Consider the following 13,673-nt stretch of genomic DNA (forward strand, 5'->3'; position numbering starts at 1 on the left):
GTTAAATAAAGATGTCTTGCTGCAGTGATTGTCTCTTTGTTTTTATTTTTCCTTATGGTGGGTGAAAGCCAGTCCTTCAAAGCTGCCCTCCCTTATAGGCTGGATACACATGACTTAATTTACTTTGGGGCACGTTTGTGTGCAACTGTATACGTTTGTGTAAATCTCATTCCTGTTAACTAAATCGATCTGTGTAAAAGACAAAATATAGATTTGGACCATTTCACTCTTAATGGCTTAAAAGGATCCAAAATGATTTTGTCAGGCTGAATATGTTGCGCCAAAATGCAGTTAATTCAAATGTGCACATCTCATGTTTTTCACCAATGGAGTTTTTTTTTTTTTTTTTCTCCTTACCGGGAGCTTAATTTACCCGAATAGTTTTGTCATTTCATTTGACTCATTAATTCACCATAACTCCATGTTAACCAAACCTGTGGATCTTCCCAAACCTCTATAGATCTGCTGCTGGTTGTGGGTTCAACTCTGACCATCATCATCATCATCCTCTCTGTGGTTCTGTGCAGAAGCTCATGTTGCTTATTTTACTGTTTTCAAATGATCATCCATATTTAGAACCTGTTTTCTTGTTGAATCCATGTTTTTCTTCCAGGCTTCAGACGTTTTCTCCTAATGAAACTTTTTGTTTCACAGATTCAAGGAGGAGACGAGACGATGGAGTAAAGATGGAGGTGATTTTATTCTCTTTGATTAGAAAAAATATAAAGCTGTGAGGAGAGAGTTTGTACAAATAGTTTTATTTCAGTAAAATCTTAAAACCTGAGAGTAGATTATTGTAAAAATGTTCTTAAACTGGAACAAACTTTCATTCTGTAAAGCTTTAACTATCATTTCTTCTACCAGAGTCTGTCCTGCCAGCAGAAACCGGGTTCTGGACTCGGGTTCTGAACTCGGGTTGTGGACCTGATGGCTGCAGTTTAGTCACTGAACCTGAAGAAGGTCTGATTTAGAATCTGGGCCTCAGTCTTTACTCTATCTGTGCTTCAGCTGCTTTATAATTGCAACTTAGATTTTTTTTTAAAGCTGGTTTCTTTCGAAGATAAATTACTGATGTGCTTGAATTAAAATTTTGCAGCAGAAAAACAATTAAGTTAAAATCCTGAGAAAAGTTTTTCTTGCGTTGATTTTTGCGTCTCCTTAAGAGCTGTTAGGTTGGACGGTGCATGTGCAATAACATCTTCGCTGTAGTATAAGTTAAGCAGAAGTACAAATCATAAGACAGACTAGAAGCTGTCAGTTCATTCGCGGTCCGAATGACGGATTTGAACCGATCCGAGGAAGAGTCGATGTACTCCATCACAGCTGAGACGTAGCTCTGCTGTCCTGCTGCTGGCAGAAGACTGAGCAGGTGGATTTAAGGACTGCAGGCTGAAATAACCTGAAACAACCATGTGGTCGTCTGGATGTTGTTTCCATGAAAAACATCAGCTCCAGTTCTGAGGAGCTCCTCAGATATGCTGCAGTTGGAGCTACTCTCATTTCTATTTTGATTAATTTATTTTATATTTTAAATCTAGTTTTCTTAGACGTTATAACACTGCTGGTGGGTCTTTTTGCTTTTCATTTTACATTTGGTTCCCATTTCTGTACAAACTGTTGGTTCAGACTGACATCAGCTAACAACCACGTTAAAAGAAGGTTTTATGGGTATTAATAGTTTTGCACAGGACTGTAATTTTCCTTTCAGATTCTAAAATTTGCATATTTGCACGTTTTGTTATGATCTCTTTAGCTTTATTTTAAGCCAAAAATAACAGATCCTTTATTTTGTAGCATTTCAAATCAGTATTAAAATATTTTTGCGGGAAGATCAATTAAAAACGTCTAAAATCGCATTTTCAAGGTGAGTTACTTTTCTACCGGTTAAAACCGCAATTCTTTCCATTACTAATGTTTACATAGCTCGCCCTTGCCCTACTAATATGGCGGACAGAATAACTCGCAGCTGACGCCCTGTGTGGGCGGGACTTCCGGGTTTTTGTTCCTTTCTGCGTGTCGGGGCCTCTCTGCTCCTACTGCGCAGACTCCAGCTCCTCTTCAGTCCGGCCGCGGTGACCCGAGGCTTTTCTCCTGGTTTTGGTCGTAAGGCGGGTTTAAATTGAACTGTAACGGTTTACGGGCCGGACCGGAGACAGAAACGGTACCGGAAATGCAGAGGCAGCAGCTCAAACAGCGACTGGAAGAAAAACAGAAACATGGATTCTGGTTTTAGCTCTGCCGCTCAGATGGAAACTCCGGGTCGGTGGCTTTTCCTTTTTCACATCCACTGTGGACTTTAGCAGCAGTTTTAGGAAGATGGCGGATGTACCGGAACGAGAAGCTGCTGTCTGTTTGAGGCTTGTTGCGGTGTGTCACATCCACTGGTGGCCAGTTTATGTGGGGACCTTCGCTGCGCAGCAGGGGTCTGCATGGATCCCTGATCAAAATGCACCAAGTTATAGAGATAAAAACCAGAGACATGCTGAACTGTGGCCCTTCCAGAAGAAAACAAATGAAACTGGCAACAATCATATACAAATAAGCAGAAAAGATTATGAATAAGCTCAAATTTACACCTTGTTGAGTTACAACCTCTTGCAAACAGAACAGCAATAGATTTTATACAAATCTTTAATCTTAAGTCACATTGTTGTTCAGTTTTTAATGCAGCAAACATCCAACATGCTGCTGCGCAATTATGAAATCTGTCTGACTTTTTAAATCATACAGTGAATATTTGCCAGGACAAAGTTTATCATTTATTTGAACTTTGGGTTATTTGTAATATATTTTCCCTGCAACACTTTATTGACTGTAAACTTGATATTTACAGAAAGGATCTTATTATATGATTTGTACATAATTGCATTGGCTTTAAAATGACCAAATAAAACGACTCAGAAGGCAAACCTGAGTCGACTCAAATCGTTTTTATTAAAGGAAGAATTCTGTTTTCAACTAACACAATAAGTTTTATATAGAATACATAATATGTAGTTAAAACTACATTATACATTTAAAAATAGTCTATTTACATTTTCACATGAATTAAAAATGGTCAAGAGGAAAATCCATAATCAACCTGATATTATCCCAAACATCTGCAGCCAGTCCAGGTTCTCGTTCCTGGTTCTGGTCAGAACTCTGGTAGATAATTTCTTTATAGCTCAGAACTTCCTTCATTTTTCCAGTTTCATTAATCAACATGTGATTGATCTCAGCATCAGTTCTTCCTCTATTTCTGTTTTATCTTGTTAGAAATGTTAAACTCTAATTGTTCACAATGTGTTCCTGTGTTTTCTGTAGGTGTTCAGGAGCAGCTGATTGTTAAAGAAGAAGCTGATGAAGAGCAGAGTCCTGGTGGAGACCAGCAGGACGCAGAGCGTCTCCACATCAAGAAGGAGGAAGTCTGGAGCAGTATGGAGGATGAAGAGCTCAGTGTGAAGAAGGAGATGGATCCTACCAGGTTTCCACTCACTGTGGTTCTTATGAAGAGTGAGGATGATGAAGATATACCTCTGTTCTCTCAGCTTCATCAGACAGAAGTTGGAGATCTTCCAACCAGCAGCTCAGCTGGCCAGATGAAAGCAGAAAGGGATGGAGAGCACAGTGGAGGAGCAGAGTCCAGCAGGAACCCAGACACTTCCAGCTCTTCAGAGACGGAGGTCAGTGGGGATGAAGAGGAGGAGGAGGAGGAGGATGTGAACCATCCTGGTTCTCATCTGAAACACCCACCAGACTTTGGCTCTGAAACTGAGGACAGCGAGAACGACTGGAAGGAAACTAGAGCTGCAGAGTCAGGAGGAAACGCCGCCAACAAGTCGCTGAGCTGCTCAGAGTGCAGTCAACAGTTTGGTAACAAGCGCTCCGTCCAGAGACATGGCTCAAAAAAAACCGTTTGGCTAAAAATGTCGACTCAGCAAACATCCAGACTGATTCAAAAGGTTTTACCTGTGATGACTGGGGAAAGGTTTCAGCCTAAAAAACTCCTTAAACCGACACCTGAGAATCCACACAGGAGAGAAACCATTCAACTGCGACGTCTGTGAACAGAAATTTAACCAGAAGTCTCACCTAAAAATTCACAGGAGAATCCACACTGGAGAGAAACCGTTCAGTTGTAGTGCATGTGAAGTTCGATTTAACCAAAAGTCAAGCTTAAATCTGCACATGAGGAACCACTCAGAGGAGAAACCGTTTCACTGTGATGATTGTGAGCAAAGATTTAACAAAAAGTCAGATTTAAACAAACACAAGAGAGTCCACATGGAAGAAAAACCCTTTGGTTGTGACGTTTGTGGGAAAAGATTCAGTCGAAAGGCAGATTTAAACATGCACACACGAGTCCACACTGGAGACAAACCATTTGCTTGTGATGTCTGTGGACAGACGTTTAGTCTTAAGGCTAATTTAAAGAAGCACATGAGGATTCACACAGGAGATAAACCATTTGGTTGTCTTTTCTGTGAGCAACGATTCAACAGAAGGTCACATTTAAACATACACATCAGAATCCACACTGGAGAAAAACCATTTGTTTGTGATGTTTGTGGTCAAAGGTTTAGTGATAAGTCAGCTGTAAACAAACACATGAGAATTCATACAGGAGACAAACCTTTCGGTTGTGATGTTTGTGGGAAAGGATTCAATCAAAAGTCGAGTTTAAACAAGCACATCCGGATCCACACTGGAGACAAACCGTTTGGTTGTGAGATTTGTGGACAAAGTTTTAATCAAAAGTCGACTTTAAACATCCACCAGAGGATACACACCGGAGACAAGCCCTTTGGTTGTCACGTTTGTGGACAAAGATTTAACCACAATCAAATTTAAATAAACACAAGAGGATCCACACAGGAGAAAAACCCTACGGCTGTCACGTCTGTGGGAAAAGATTTTACCAAAAGCCTCATTTAAACAGACACATGAGGGTCCACATTGGAGAGGACACATGTATAAATACATAAGTTAAAGGTTCATTCCAGAGAGGCGTCAACAGGAAATCTTCCTCTCCTCGAACCGTTAATACCCTGAGCATTAGTTCTGGTCCAGGGTCCCAAACTGGGACCATTATAATGTCTGTTGGATTCGCTGAGTGCTGGAGTTTTGCTGCTTCTTAATTTATCTGATGATTCAGGTCAACACGCCTCAGCAGCAGACTTCGGAAAGCCGTTAGAAACCAGGAAGTCTCACCAAAACAGCATTCATATCCAATTGTTTCTAAACGTTTATGGTTTAAAACACAAGTGAAGTGTTTGGATACAACTGTACTGAGCCAAAGCATAAAAGCTTTTATTTTTAAGAAGAAACAATCAATCTGCTGCTGTTCTCCGTTTCATCTGCTCTGCTGACTTCCTGGTTTACTTTTCTATTCAAACATTGACAAGATTGTTGGCACCTCTCTTGTTTATGACCAAAACCCCTCGATAGTCACTGAAATAACTTGAAACTGACAAAAGCAAAAATAAAAATGTACTTAAAGTTAATCTTGGAAAATCAGACTTTGCTTTTGATTTTGGTTCAAGCTAATAATATTTTGTTGCTCAACCCGTTAAGAATCATTTTTAACGTTGGTTTCTCTGACGTGATGTTTTTAAGTCTTTTTAAAAATCAAAACATGAAAAGAAAAGGGTTAGTTGTTTTAATAAGCCTGGTTTATTGTGAAACTGGAGTTTCTGTTTTGTGGTTTTATGACTGTCTGGTTGTCTTTGCATCACAGCAGAAACTGGTCTGCACATCTTTGCAAAGATCTTTGTTCCTTCACGTTTCTCCCATCCCTGACATCAGACGCTCAGTTCAGTTCTGCAAATAATTATCCCTTCATGTCTGCACAAATACCAACCTCTACAACAAAAGATAAAACCATTAGATCTTCTGAAACGTGTTAAAGTCCATGACGAACTTCTTCTTTATGCTCAGGTTAAATGTTGTCTCGTTCTGTTTCAGTCTCACTCTGCTTCCCCTTTTCACTCACTTCATCTGAGTCACTTCCTGACCCCAACCTTACCATGAACACATTATAAACATTTCCAACAGAATAATTATCACCAGTTATTACTACTGACGCAATTATCAAAACTCAATTTCTCCATGACTATAACTTCTAATGTTTAGATACAGAAAGAAACAGATTAAAGCAAAATTAAAAGACAAAAGCACAACCCCATTAATTGTACTGCGGTAATATTCTACTGTATGTCTTGGATCTAATACTCGTTTTAAAGGTTGACTTCTAAAAGTTTTATTGGGACTAGATGGTCGATGCACAGAACAGCAGTTGCTATTAAATGCAGCAGTTTTTCATGACAGTTTGAACAACGCGGATCAGGCCTCTTGGATGTGCGGTTCTCCATCCGACACGAATCTGATCTGACATACAGAGCTGAGTCCGAACGGCCCGGTCGCATCCATCCCACCCGGTCGCATCCGTCCCACCCTGTCGCATCCGTCCCACCCGGTCGCATCCGTCCCACCCGGTCGCATCCGTCCAACCTGAACATTTATCCTCAACATTCAGCAAATGCATCCTGATTGGTGCAACGGAAAGAAAAACAACAACCAGAGTGAACTGTAGCAGGGATCAAGTTCATTTCCTGTCTGCAGTCAGACAACAACTTCATAAGACATGCTGCATTATTAGCATCCATGTTTACTTCCACAAATCAACGAGAGAATTCGTGTCACTAGAGAACAGTTTTCTTTATGTGGGTTGGCAGAACGCGCTCTGCGTTATGGCGCCCTCTGCGTTATGGCGCCCTCTGCGTTATGGCGCCCTCTGCGTTGTGGCGCCCGGTCATTTGCAGTTCACTCTTCAGATCACATGGAGAGTGATCTGAAGAGTGATCACTTAAATTTGGAAATGTGAACAACTAAAAAATGTGTTTTTTATAAAAAAAAATCATAATTGATTATTAAAACCTGCAGTGTGAACGTAACCAAAGTTTTTCTTATTCATCTTTTGCTTTTACTTTCAGTTTAGTTGAACTTTACAACCTTAGTTAAAGAGCTTATTTGCAGAAGTATTTCAGCTGGAAGTAATATGTAATTAATTAGTTTTATAAGTTTTGTATCAGATCCTTTTTATTTATCTATCTGCAGCTTTTAGTCAGATGCTCTTTTGGAAACATAATGTTTAGATGTAAAATAATTTGTAAATGCAAATAAGCATGAAGACACAGTGATGCTGCATAGTTATAAAGAAATGAGGCTGCAGCTGAAAAGCAGAAGCAGGAAGAGAATTAACATTTTCATTAGAACAGGAAACACTTTAGAGAAGTTCAACTTCCATCCATCAGAGTCTCAACATGATCTTCACCTGGTTCTGCCTCGTCTGCCTCCGTGAGTCACTTTCCTTCATTCAAACATTTTCACTAATTTATTATTCTGTTCATGTAAACAGAAACTGTAAAACTTCAGCAGGCAGCTGAGCGTTTGGTTGGCTTTAAAAAAGGAAGATGAAGTTTTAAAATAACCAGAGCAAAACAGAGGCTTGTTGAGATTTCTGCTTCCTGAACATTAAAGCTGCAACATTTAAGCTTGGAATCTAATTTTGATCATTTCCACGTTTCCAATCGGATCGTTTCAGAACTTAGTTTTAATGTTTGGATTCTTGGGGGTTGAAGGTGAAATTCATCAGGAGTTTATTACAGAGACGTGAGGTTTTGCTCTCGCTTGGAGCCGGTCCATAACTGAATCAGAACAACAGGAAGTCCTGACATTAACTGTTGGTCTGTTCTGCAGCTCTGCACATCACCAACAGCAGAACCGATGAGTCTGTGAAGCGTTTTTATCAAGTTTCTGGACAAGAAATTAACATTAGATGTTCCTTTCCTTCATCTGGAGGATGGAAGATCTTCTGCTGGGAAACTGTGAAGAAGAAAAACACATTCTCATTGTAACACATAAAACATCAGCTAGAAGTGAACGATACAGGATTGAATATGAAAGAGGAGTTCTGTATGTGAGCATCTCAGCGCTGACCCGGTCCGACTCAGGACGGTACCGATGTGGATTGTGGACATATTCATCCAGATATTTATACCAGGACTTTGAACTGGTTGTTGTTGAAGGTGAGTCTGAAAGCTGCTAAAATCCCAGAGAAAATGTGGAACTGGATCACCAGACTTAGACTGGTTCAACTGGGCAACTGCCATGTGACACTGGGATTAATGTGATCAGATTATTATGATGAGGTCAGAAAGTAACTGATGATTATTTTAACAGCTCTGCTGGATGGAAGCAAAGATCATCACCTCTATAAAGAAGCTGGCAGCTCACTGACAGTCGCCTGTTTCTTTGGTTCTGATGGGAGAAAACATCAGTTCTGCAGAGGAGAATGTAGAAAACAAGTTCTTATTGAGACTGATGGAGACAGAGCTAAAACAGGCAGATACAGCATTGAATATGTAGGAGGATTTCTGTCTGTGAGCATCTCAGCGCTGGCCCAGTCTGACTCAGGACGGTACCGATGTAACCTGGACGTGGCGTACGACTTTGATCCACACAGAGACTTTTATCTGACCGTTACAGATGGTGAGTTTTGTTAAATAAAAATTAAGTCTTCTTCAATCTAAAATAAAATGTAACAATGCTTGTGTTAAAAACATCCCACCTTGTAATTTGAAGGTATTTTATGAAATTTGCTTTTAATGTAAATTATGACACTGTTGTTGATTATTGCGATTTCCAGCCACCTGCTTTTCTTGGCTCATTTCAAACTTGTTCTGTTTTATTTGGAGCTAAACTTTTCTTCCAATTCCCAGCAGTCCAACCGATAACAACAACAACTACAGCAACAACAACTACAGCAACAACAACTACAGCAACAACACTACAGCAACAACAACCAGGAGTTTCAGCTCCAGTGCATCGAGTTTCACCTCTTCAGGTTCCTCTGCAGCCACCAACCGTTCAGCTCTGGCTGATGGCGATAAATCACCTCCAGGTCCAACCGCTCTCCCTGCTGGACATGCAGAGATTTTACTCTGTTTGCACAGAAATGCTCAGTTTGATGCTAATTTATGTTTTTAGGATTTGTTTGTTTGGATCCCCATAACAACGGCTTTTCTTCCTGGGGTTAAAACATTAAAACATTAATTACAAAAACAGTTACATATGCATATTAGAAACATAACACATAATTCATAAATACACAATGATCACACTTTACATAATAATGAAGTTACATCAGAAACATGAAACCTTTTTGGATGTTTGGGATCAATATTTGTCCAGCTGGGCTCTGAAACCCACATCAACACTAATAACCCAACAAAACGTCCTGTTTGCAGACGTTCTGCTGATCGTGGGTCTGGCCTTCATCTTCATCATCATCATGTTGACTGCGGCTCTCTGGGTTTTCTGCAGAAACAGATCACAGAACCCTGAAGGTAGGAAACGGGACAAACACTCGGAAACATTGTTATTCTGGTTACCATTGACCAAATCTCCAAAGTTTTTTTTCTTTTCTTTTCAATATTTCAGTTTGATTTAAGTATGACAGGTATTTCAGGTTGACTGGTTCTGACTGGGATCTTAAAGTTTGAGCTTTCAGGACCTGAAGCTGCATGTAAGACCAGGACTGATAGTGTGGAGTGATGTTGTGTTTTTGTGTTTAGTGTTCTGGTGTTTAGTGTTCTGGTGTTTAGTGTTCTTGTGTTTAGTGTTCTTGTGTTTAGTGTTCTGTTTAGTGTTTCTGTGTTTTAGTGTTCTTGTGTTTAGTGTTCTGGTTTTAGTGTTCTTGTGTTTAGTGTTCTTGTGTTTAGTGTTCTGTTTTAGTGTTCTTGTGTTTAGTGTTCTGGTTTTTTAGTGTTCTTGTGTTTAGTGTTCTTGTGTTTAGTGTTCTGGTTTTAGTGTTCTTGTGTTTAGTGTTCTGGTTTTTAGTGTTCTGTGTTTAGTGTTCTTGTGTTTAGTGTTCTGGTTTTTAGTGTTCTTGTGTTTAGTGTTCTGGTTTTTAGTGTTCTGTGTGTTTTGTTCTGTTTTTAGTGTTCTGGTTTTAGTGTTCTTGTGTTTAGTGTTCTGGTTTTTAGTGTTCTTGTGTTTAGTGTTTCTGGTTTTAGTGTTCTGGTTTTTAGTGTTCTGTGTTTAGTGTTCTGGTTTTTAGTGTTCTGGTGTTTAGTGTTCTGGTTTTTAGTGTTCTGGTTTTAGTGTTCTGGTTTTTAGTGTTCTGGTTTTTAGTGTTTGGTTTTTAGTGTTCTGTGTTTAGTGTTCTGGTTTTTAGTGTTCTGGTTTTTAGTGTTTTCTGGTGTTTAGTGTTCTGGTTTTTAGTGTTCTGGTGTTTTAGTGTTCTGGTTTTTAGTGTTCTGGTTTTTTAGTGTTCTGGTTTTTAGTGTTCTGTGTTTAGTGTTCTGGTGTTTAGTGTTCTGGTGTTTAGTGTTTCTGGTTTTAGTGTTCTGGTTTTAGTGTTCTGGTTTTAGTGTTCTGGGTTTTAGTGTGTTCTGTGTTTAGTGTTCTGGTTTTTAGTGTTCTGTTTTTAGTGTTCTGGTTTTAGTGTTCTGGTGTTTAGTGTTCTGGTTTTTAGTGTTCTGGTGTTTAGTGTTCTGGTTTTTAGTGTTCTGGTTTTTAGTGTTCTGGTTTTTAGTGTTCTTGGGTTTAGTTTCTGGTGTTTAGTGTTCTGGTTTTTAGTGTTCTGTGTTTAGTGTTCTGGTTTTTAGTGTTCTGGTGTTTAGTGTTCTGGTTTTTAGTGTTCTGGTGTTTAGTGTTTCTGGTTTTAGTGTTCTGGTTTTAGTGTTCTGGTGTTTAGTGTTCTGGTTTTAGTGTTCGTGTTTAGTGTTCTGGTTTAGTGTTCTGGTTTTTAGTGTTCTGTGTTTAGTGTTCTGTTTTTAGTGTTCTGTGTTTAGTGTTCTGGTTTTTAGTGTTCTGGTGTTTAGTGTTCTGGTGTTTAGTGTTCTGGTTTTAGTGTTCGGTGTTTAGTGTTCTGGTATTTAGTGTTCTGGTGTTTAGTGTTCTGGTTTTAGTGTTCTGGTTTTAGTGTTCTGGTGTTTAGTGTTCTAGTGTTTAGTGTTCTGGTTTTTAGTGTTCTTGTGTTTTAGTGTTCTGGTTTTAGTGTTCTGGTGTTTAGTGTTCTGGTTTTTAGTGTTCTTGTGTTTAGTGTTCTGGTGTTTAGTGTTCTGGTTTTTAGTGTTCTGGTGTTTAGTGTTCTTGTGTTTAGTGTTCTGGTATTTAGTGTTCTGGTGTTTAGTGTTCTGGTTTTTAGTGTTCTGGTGTTTAGTGTTCTGGTGTTTAGTGTTCTGGTTTTTAGTGTTCTTGTGTTTAGTGTTCTGGTGTTTAGTGTTCTGGTTTTTAGTGTTCTGTGTTTAGTGTTTCTGGTTTTAGTGTTCTGGTGTTTTAGTGTTCTGGTTTTAGTGTTCTTGTGTTTAGTGTTTCTGGTGTTTAGTGTTCTGGTTTTTAGTGTTCTTGTGTTTAGTGTTCTGGTATTCAGTGTTCTGGTGTTTAGTGTTCTGGTTTTTAGTGTTCTTGTGTTTAGTGTTCTGGTTTTTAGTGTTCTGGTGTTTAGTGTTCTGGTTTTTAGTGTTCTGGTGGTTAGTGTTCTGGTATTTAGTGTTCTGGTGTTTAGTGTTCTGGTTTTTTAGTGTTCTGGTTTTTAGTGTTCTGGTGTTTAGTGTTCTGGTATTTAGTGTTCTGGTGTTTAGTGTTCTGGTTTTTAGTGTTCTGGTGTTTAGTCTGATAGATCTTGGTTGAGAAGGCAGGAAGAGGACAGACATGCAGGATTCCCAGGTGTGGAGTGAGTTTGGGAAGGTGGAAAAAGAGAAAGTCTGCATCTTGAAGCTCCAAATCAGAAAGAAGAGTAGATTCACAGATGCGCTCACCTGAACGCTCAACACCTTTCAGATATGATTCTGGTGACTCTTGTCCACCTGCTCATGAGCCCAGCTTGCAGCAGATCTGAGGTCAGGCTGCAGGATGTAACCAGATCAGTTGGATTTCAGGTTGAGGCCATTTGGTTGCTGGATAATTCCTCAGCAAGATGTTTTAGACACATCTCAGTGAGAGGAGACTCACCTGGAAATCACGTCTCTCGGCTCTCTGGAAAAGCATTTCAGTTCCCTCAAGTTGAGGAGGAGGGAGAACCTGGTGAGCAAGCGAAGGTCCAGTTTGGTTCATCTGTTTCCGTTCAACCAAGTTGCAGCTGGTCGAGGACGGATGGAGGACTGTGGAGGTTCAGTTAGTGGCTCCTTTGTGACCTCTTTAGACAGAACCTCCAGGACATCACCACCTGTGCAGAATCTTCTGGTCTGTTTTTCAGCTCCTGCTGTGAAAACAAGGAAAACTCCTGCTGTTGAGGTGAGTTTGAGGAGCTTCACAGTTCAGCATAAAAACTCTAAAACGGTCAGAAATAAAGATGCATCAATTTCACCTTTTCTCCTGAAGACTAACGAAGTTTATGAAGAAATCAGAGAAGATGAGATGAACTCTGTTCCTGTGAGAATCTCTACGGTTTACAGCTGCGCCTCCTTCTGTAAACCAGCTGCAGCTGATGGCGTCTACAGCCTGGCGATGGCAGCTCTTCCTCTGGACACGGTAAGCTGAACTTTGACCTGAATACTGGCAAAAACTGACATTCATTCATTCGTGACAAATAAAAACATGAAAAGATCGTTGGATGGAATGGAGATGACCTGAGTGCCTTGGTGTCCCAAACCCGCTTTGTGTTTTTCAGACCCAGTTTAATGAACAGGAAGCTCTTGTTGCTCTGACCAGCAGCTCACCCTGACCGCTTGCTTTTCTTTCTTCAGGCTGAAGATGATTTGACTAGACCAACCTATACCCAGGTGAACTTCCTCAACAGAAGCTCGGAGAATCAGCTGAGACCTTCTAACGACCTGGTTTACTCGGTTCCTCGGGTGGCTGTTGGCAGCCATGTTGGAGGAGAGTCTCTGTACTCCAACACGGCGTAGCGTCAGGACCGCAGAGAGAAACCGGCTTTAGTCTGTTCAAAGCTGAAACAGGCAGATTCATCCATTTTAACTTCTTTTCGTCCATTTATTATTGTTATTATATTGAATTTAAATGTAACTCTTGATCTTTCAAGTCGACTTTCTTTTTGATTCATTCATATCAGAAAACCTGGTGGTTTTGTCAGAGATCGTCTTGCCTGATGAAACATCTCTGCTCTGTAAAAATGTCTGTTATTTCTCCTGGTTTTCTTTCAAACTTCTGCTTAATAAATTATTTCTACAGTCAGCGAACCGCCTCTTGTCATTTCTGTTTATTATTTTCTATCACTAAACAGAAAACTCTGCTGTTGGGCCGAAAGAAATGGAGTAAAACTAAGACTGCGTAGCCTCAGTCCACACTAAAACATGCAGGGAAACGTTCTTTATAGAAATCAAACAGAAACATGAACACAACTTCATTTGCAACAGTTGACAGTTAATTGGGTTCAGAAGTTGATCAGATGTCATGCAGCTCTGCTCTGATAAGATCTGTCAGATTTGTGCTTCATTCATCCGGCGGCTGCAACAAGCAACAAGATGAGCTGGAAGACATTAAAGGAGTAAAATCCTTTAAAGGGCCAGCACTGAGTAATTTAACGCCTTGAAAATGTTCCTTTGTCTCTAAAAGCTGCAGCTGCAGGAGCTCTGGTTGGTTCCTCTTCATCATTACTTGGTTCTGCTTCGTCTTTCTTACAGCCTCTCTTTTTATTCCTTTCTCATTGAGCCGACTCGGTTTCA

At 39.9% G+C, this 13,673-nt stretch overlaps 2 protein-coding genes across 6 annotated transcripts; both read left to right on the forward strand.

Annotated features, from left to right (window-relative positions):
• The first annotated feature begins 2,059 nt into the window (after nucleotides 1-2,059).
• On the forward strand, nucleotides 2,060-4,049 carry LOC129352947 (uncharacterized). The gene is made up of 2 exons (XM_055022159.1): nucleotides 2,060-2,259; nucleotides 3,307-4,049. Exons 1-2 carry the CDS (start codon nucleotides 2,217-2,219, stop codon nucleotides 4,047-4,049), a joined length of 786 nt encoding a protein of 261 aa, XP_054878134.1. The 5' UTR covers nucleotides 2,060-2,216.
• Nucleotides 4,050-7,866: 3,817 nt separating this feature from the next.
• Nucleotides 7,867-13,187, forward strand: LOC129352907 (uncharacterized). Of its 5 annotated transcripts, XM_055022117.1 has the most exons (8): nucleotides 7,875-8,069; nucleotides 8,224-8,532; nucleotides 8,763-8,944; nucleotides 9,291-9,389; nucleotides 12,034-12,162; nucleotides 12,245-12,282; nucleotides 12,370-12,519; nucleotides 12,735-13,187. In XM_055022117.1, exons 4-8 carry the CDS (start codon nucleotides 9,335-9,337, stop codon nucleotides 12,894-12,896), a joined length of 534 nt encoding a protein of 177 aa, XP_054878092.1. In that variant the 5' UTR covers nucleotides 7,875-8,069; nucleotides 8,224-8,532; nucleotides 8,763-8,944; nucleotides 9,291-9,334; the 3' UTR covers nucleotides 12,897-13,187. The 5 variants fall into 5 exon arrangements, with proteins under 5 accessions (XP_054878089.1, XP_054878090.1, XP_054878092.1 ...); XM_055022114.1 differs by having other exon boundaries at nucleotides 7,867-8,069; nucleotides 8,763-9,389; XM_055022118.1 differs by having other exon boundaries at nucleotides 7,901-8,069; nucleotides 8,763-9,389; nucleotides 12,034-12,157.
• Nucleotides 13,188-13,673: the final 486 nt, after the last annotated feature.

Source organism: Poeciliopsis prolifica, unplaced genomic scaffold (genome assembly GCF_027474105.1).
Source record: "Poeciliopsis prolifica strain line A6 unplaced genomic scaffold, Auburn_PproV2 SCAFFOLD082, whole genome shotgun sequence".
In the NCBI taxonomy this organism is placed as follows: domain Eukaryota; kingdom Metazoa; phylum Chordata; class Actinopteri; order Cyprinodontiformes; family Poeciliidae; genus Poeciliopsis; species Poeciliopsis prolifica.

Bases quoted from the DNA above. Each gene is read 5' to 3' on its own strand.
- LOC129352947 (XM_055022159.1), top strand. From the start codon at position 2,217: ATGGATTCTGGTTTTAGCTCTGCCGCTCAGATGGAAACTCCGG. The intron at 2,260-3,306 runs GTCGGTGGCTTT...TGTTTTCTGTAG, and splicing joins CGCTCAGATGGAAACTCCGG to GTGTTCAGGAGCAGCTGATT.
- LOC129352907 (XM_055022115.1), top strand. From the start codon at position 9,155: ATGATCACACTTTACATAATAATGAAGTTACATCAGAAACATGAAACC. The intron at 9,390-12,033 runs GTAGGAAACGGG...TCTCTGGAAAAG, and splicing joins CAGATCACAGAACCCTGAAG to CATTTCAGTTCCCTCAAGTT. The intron at 12,163-12,244 runs GTTAGTGGCTCC...TCTGTTTTTCAG, and splicing joins TGGAGGACTGTGGAGGTTCA to CTCCTGCTGTGAAAACAAGG.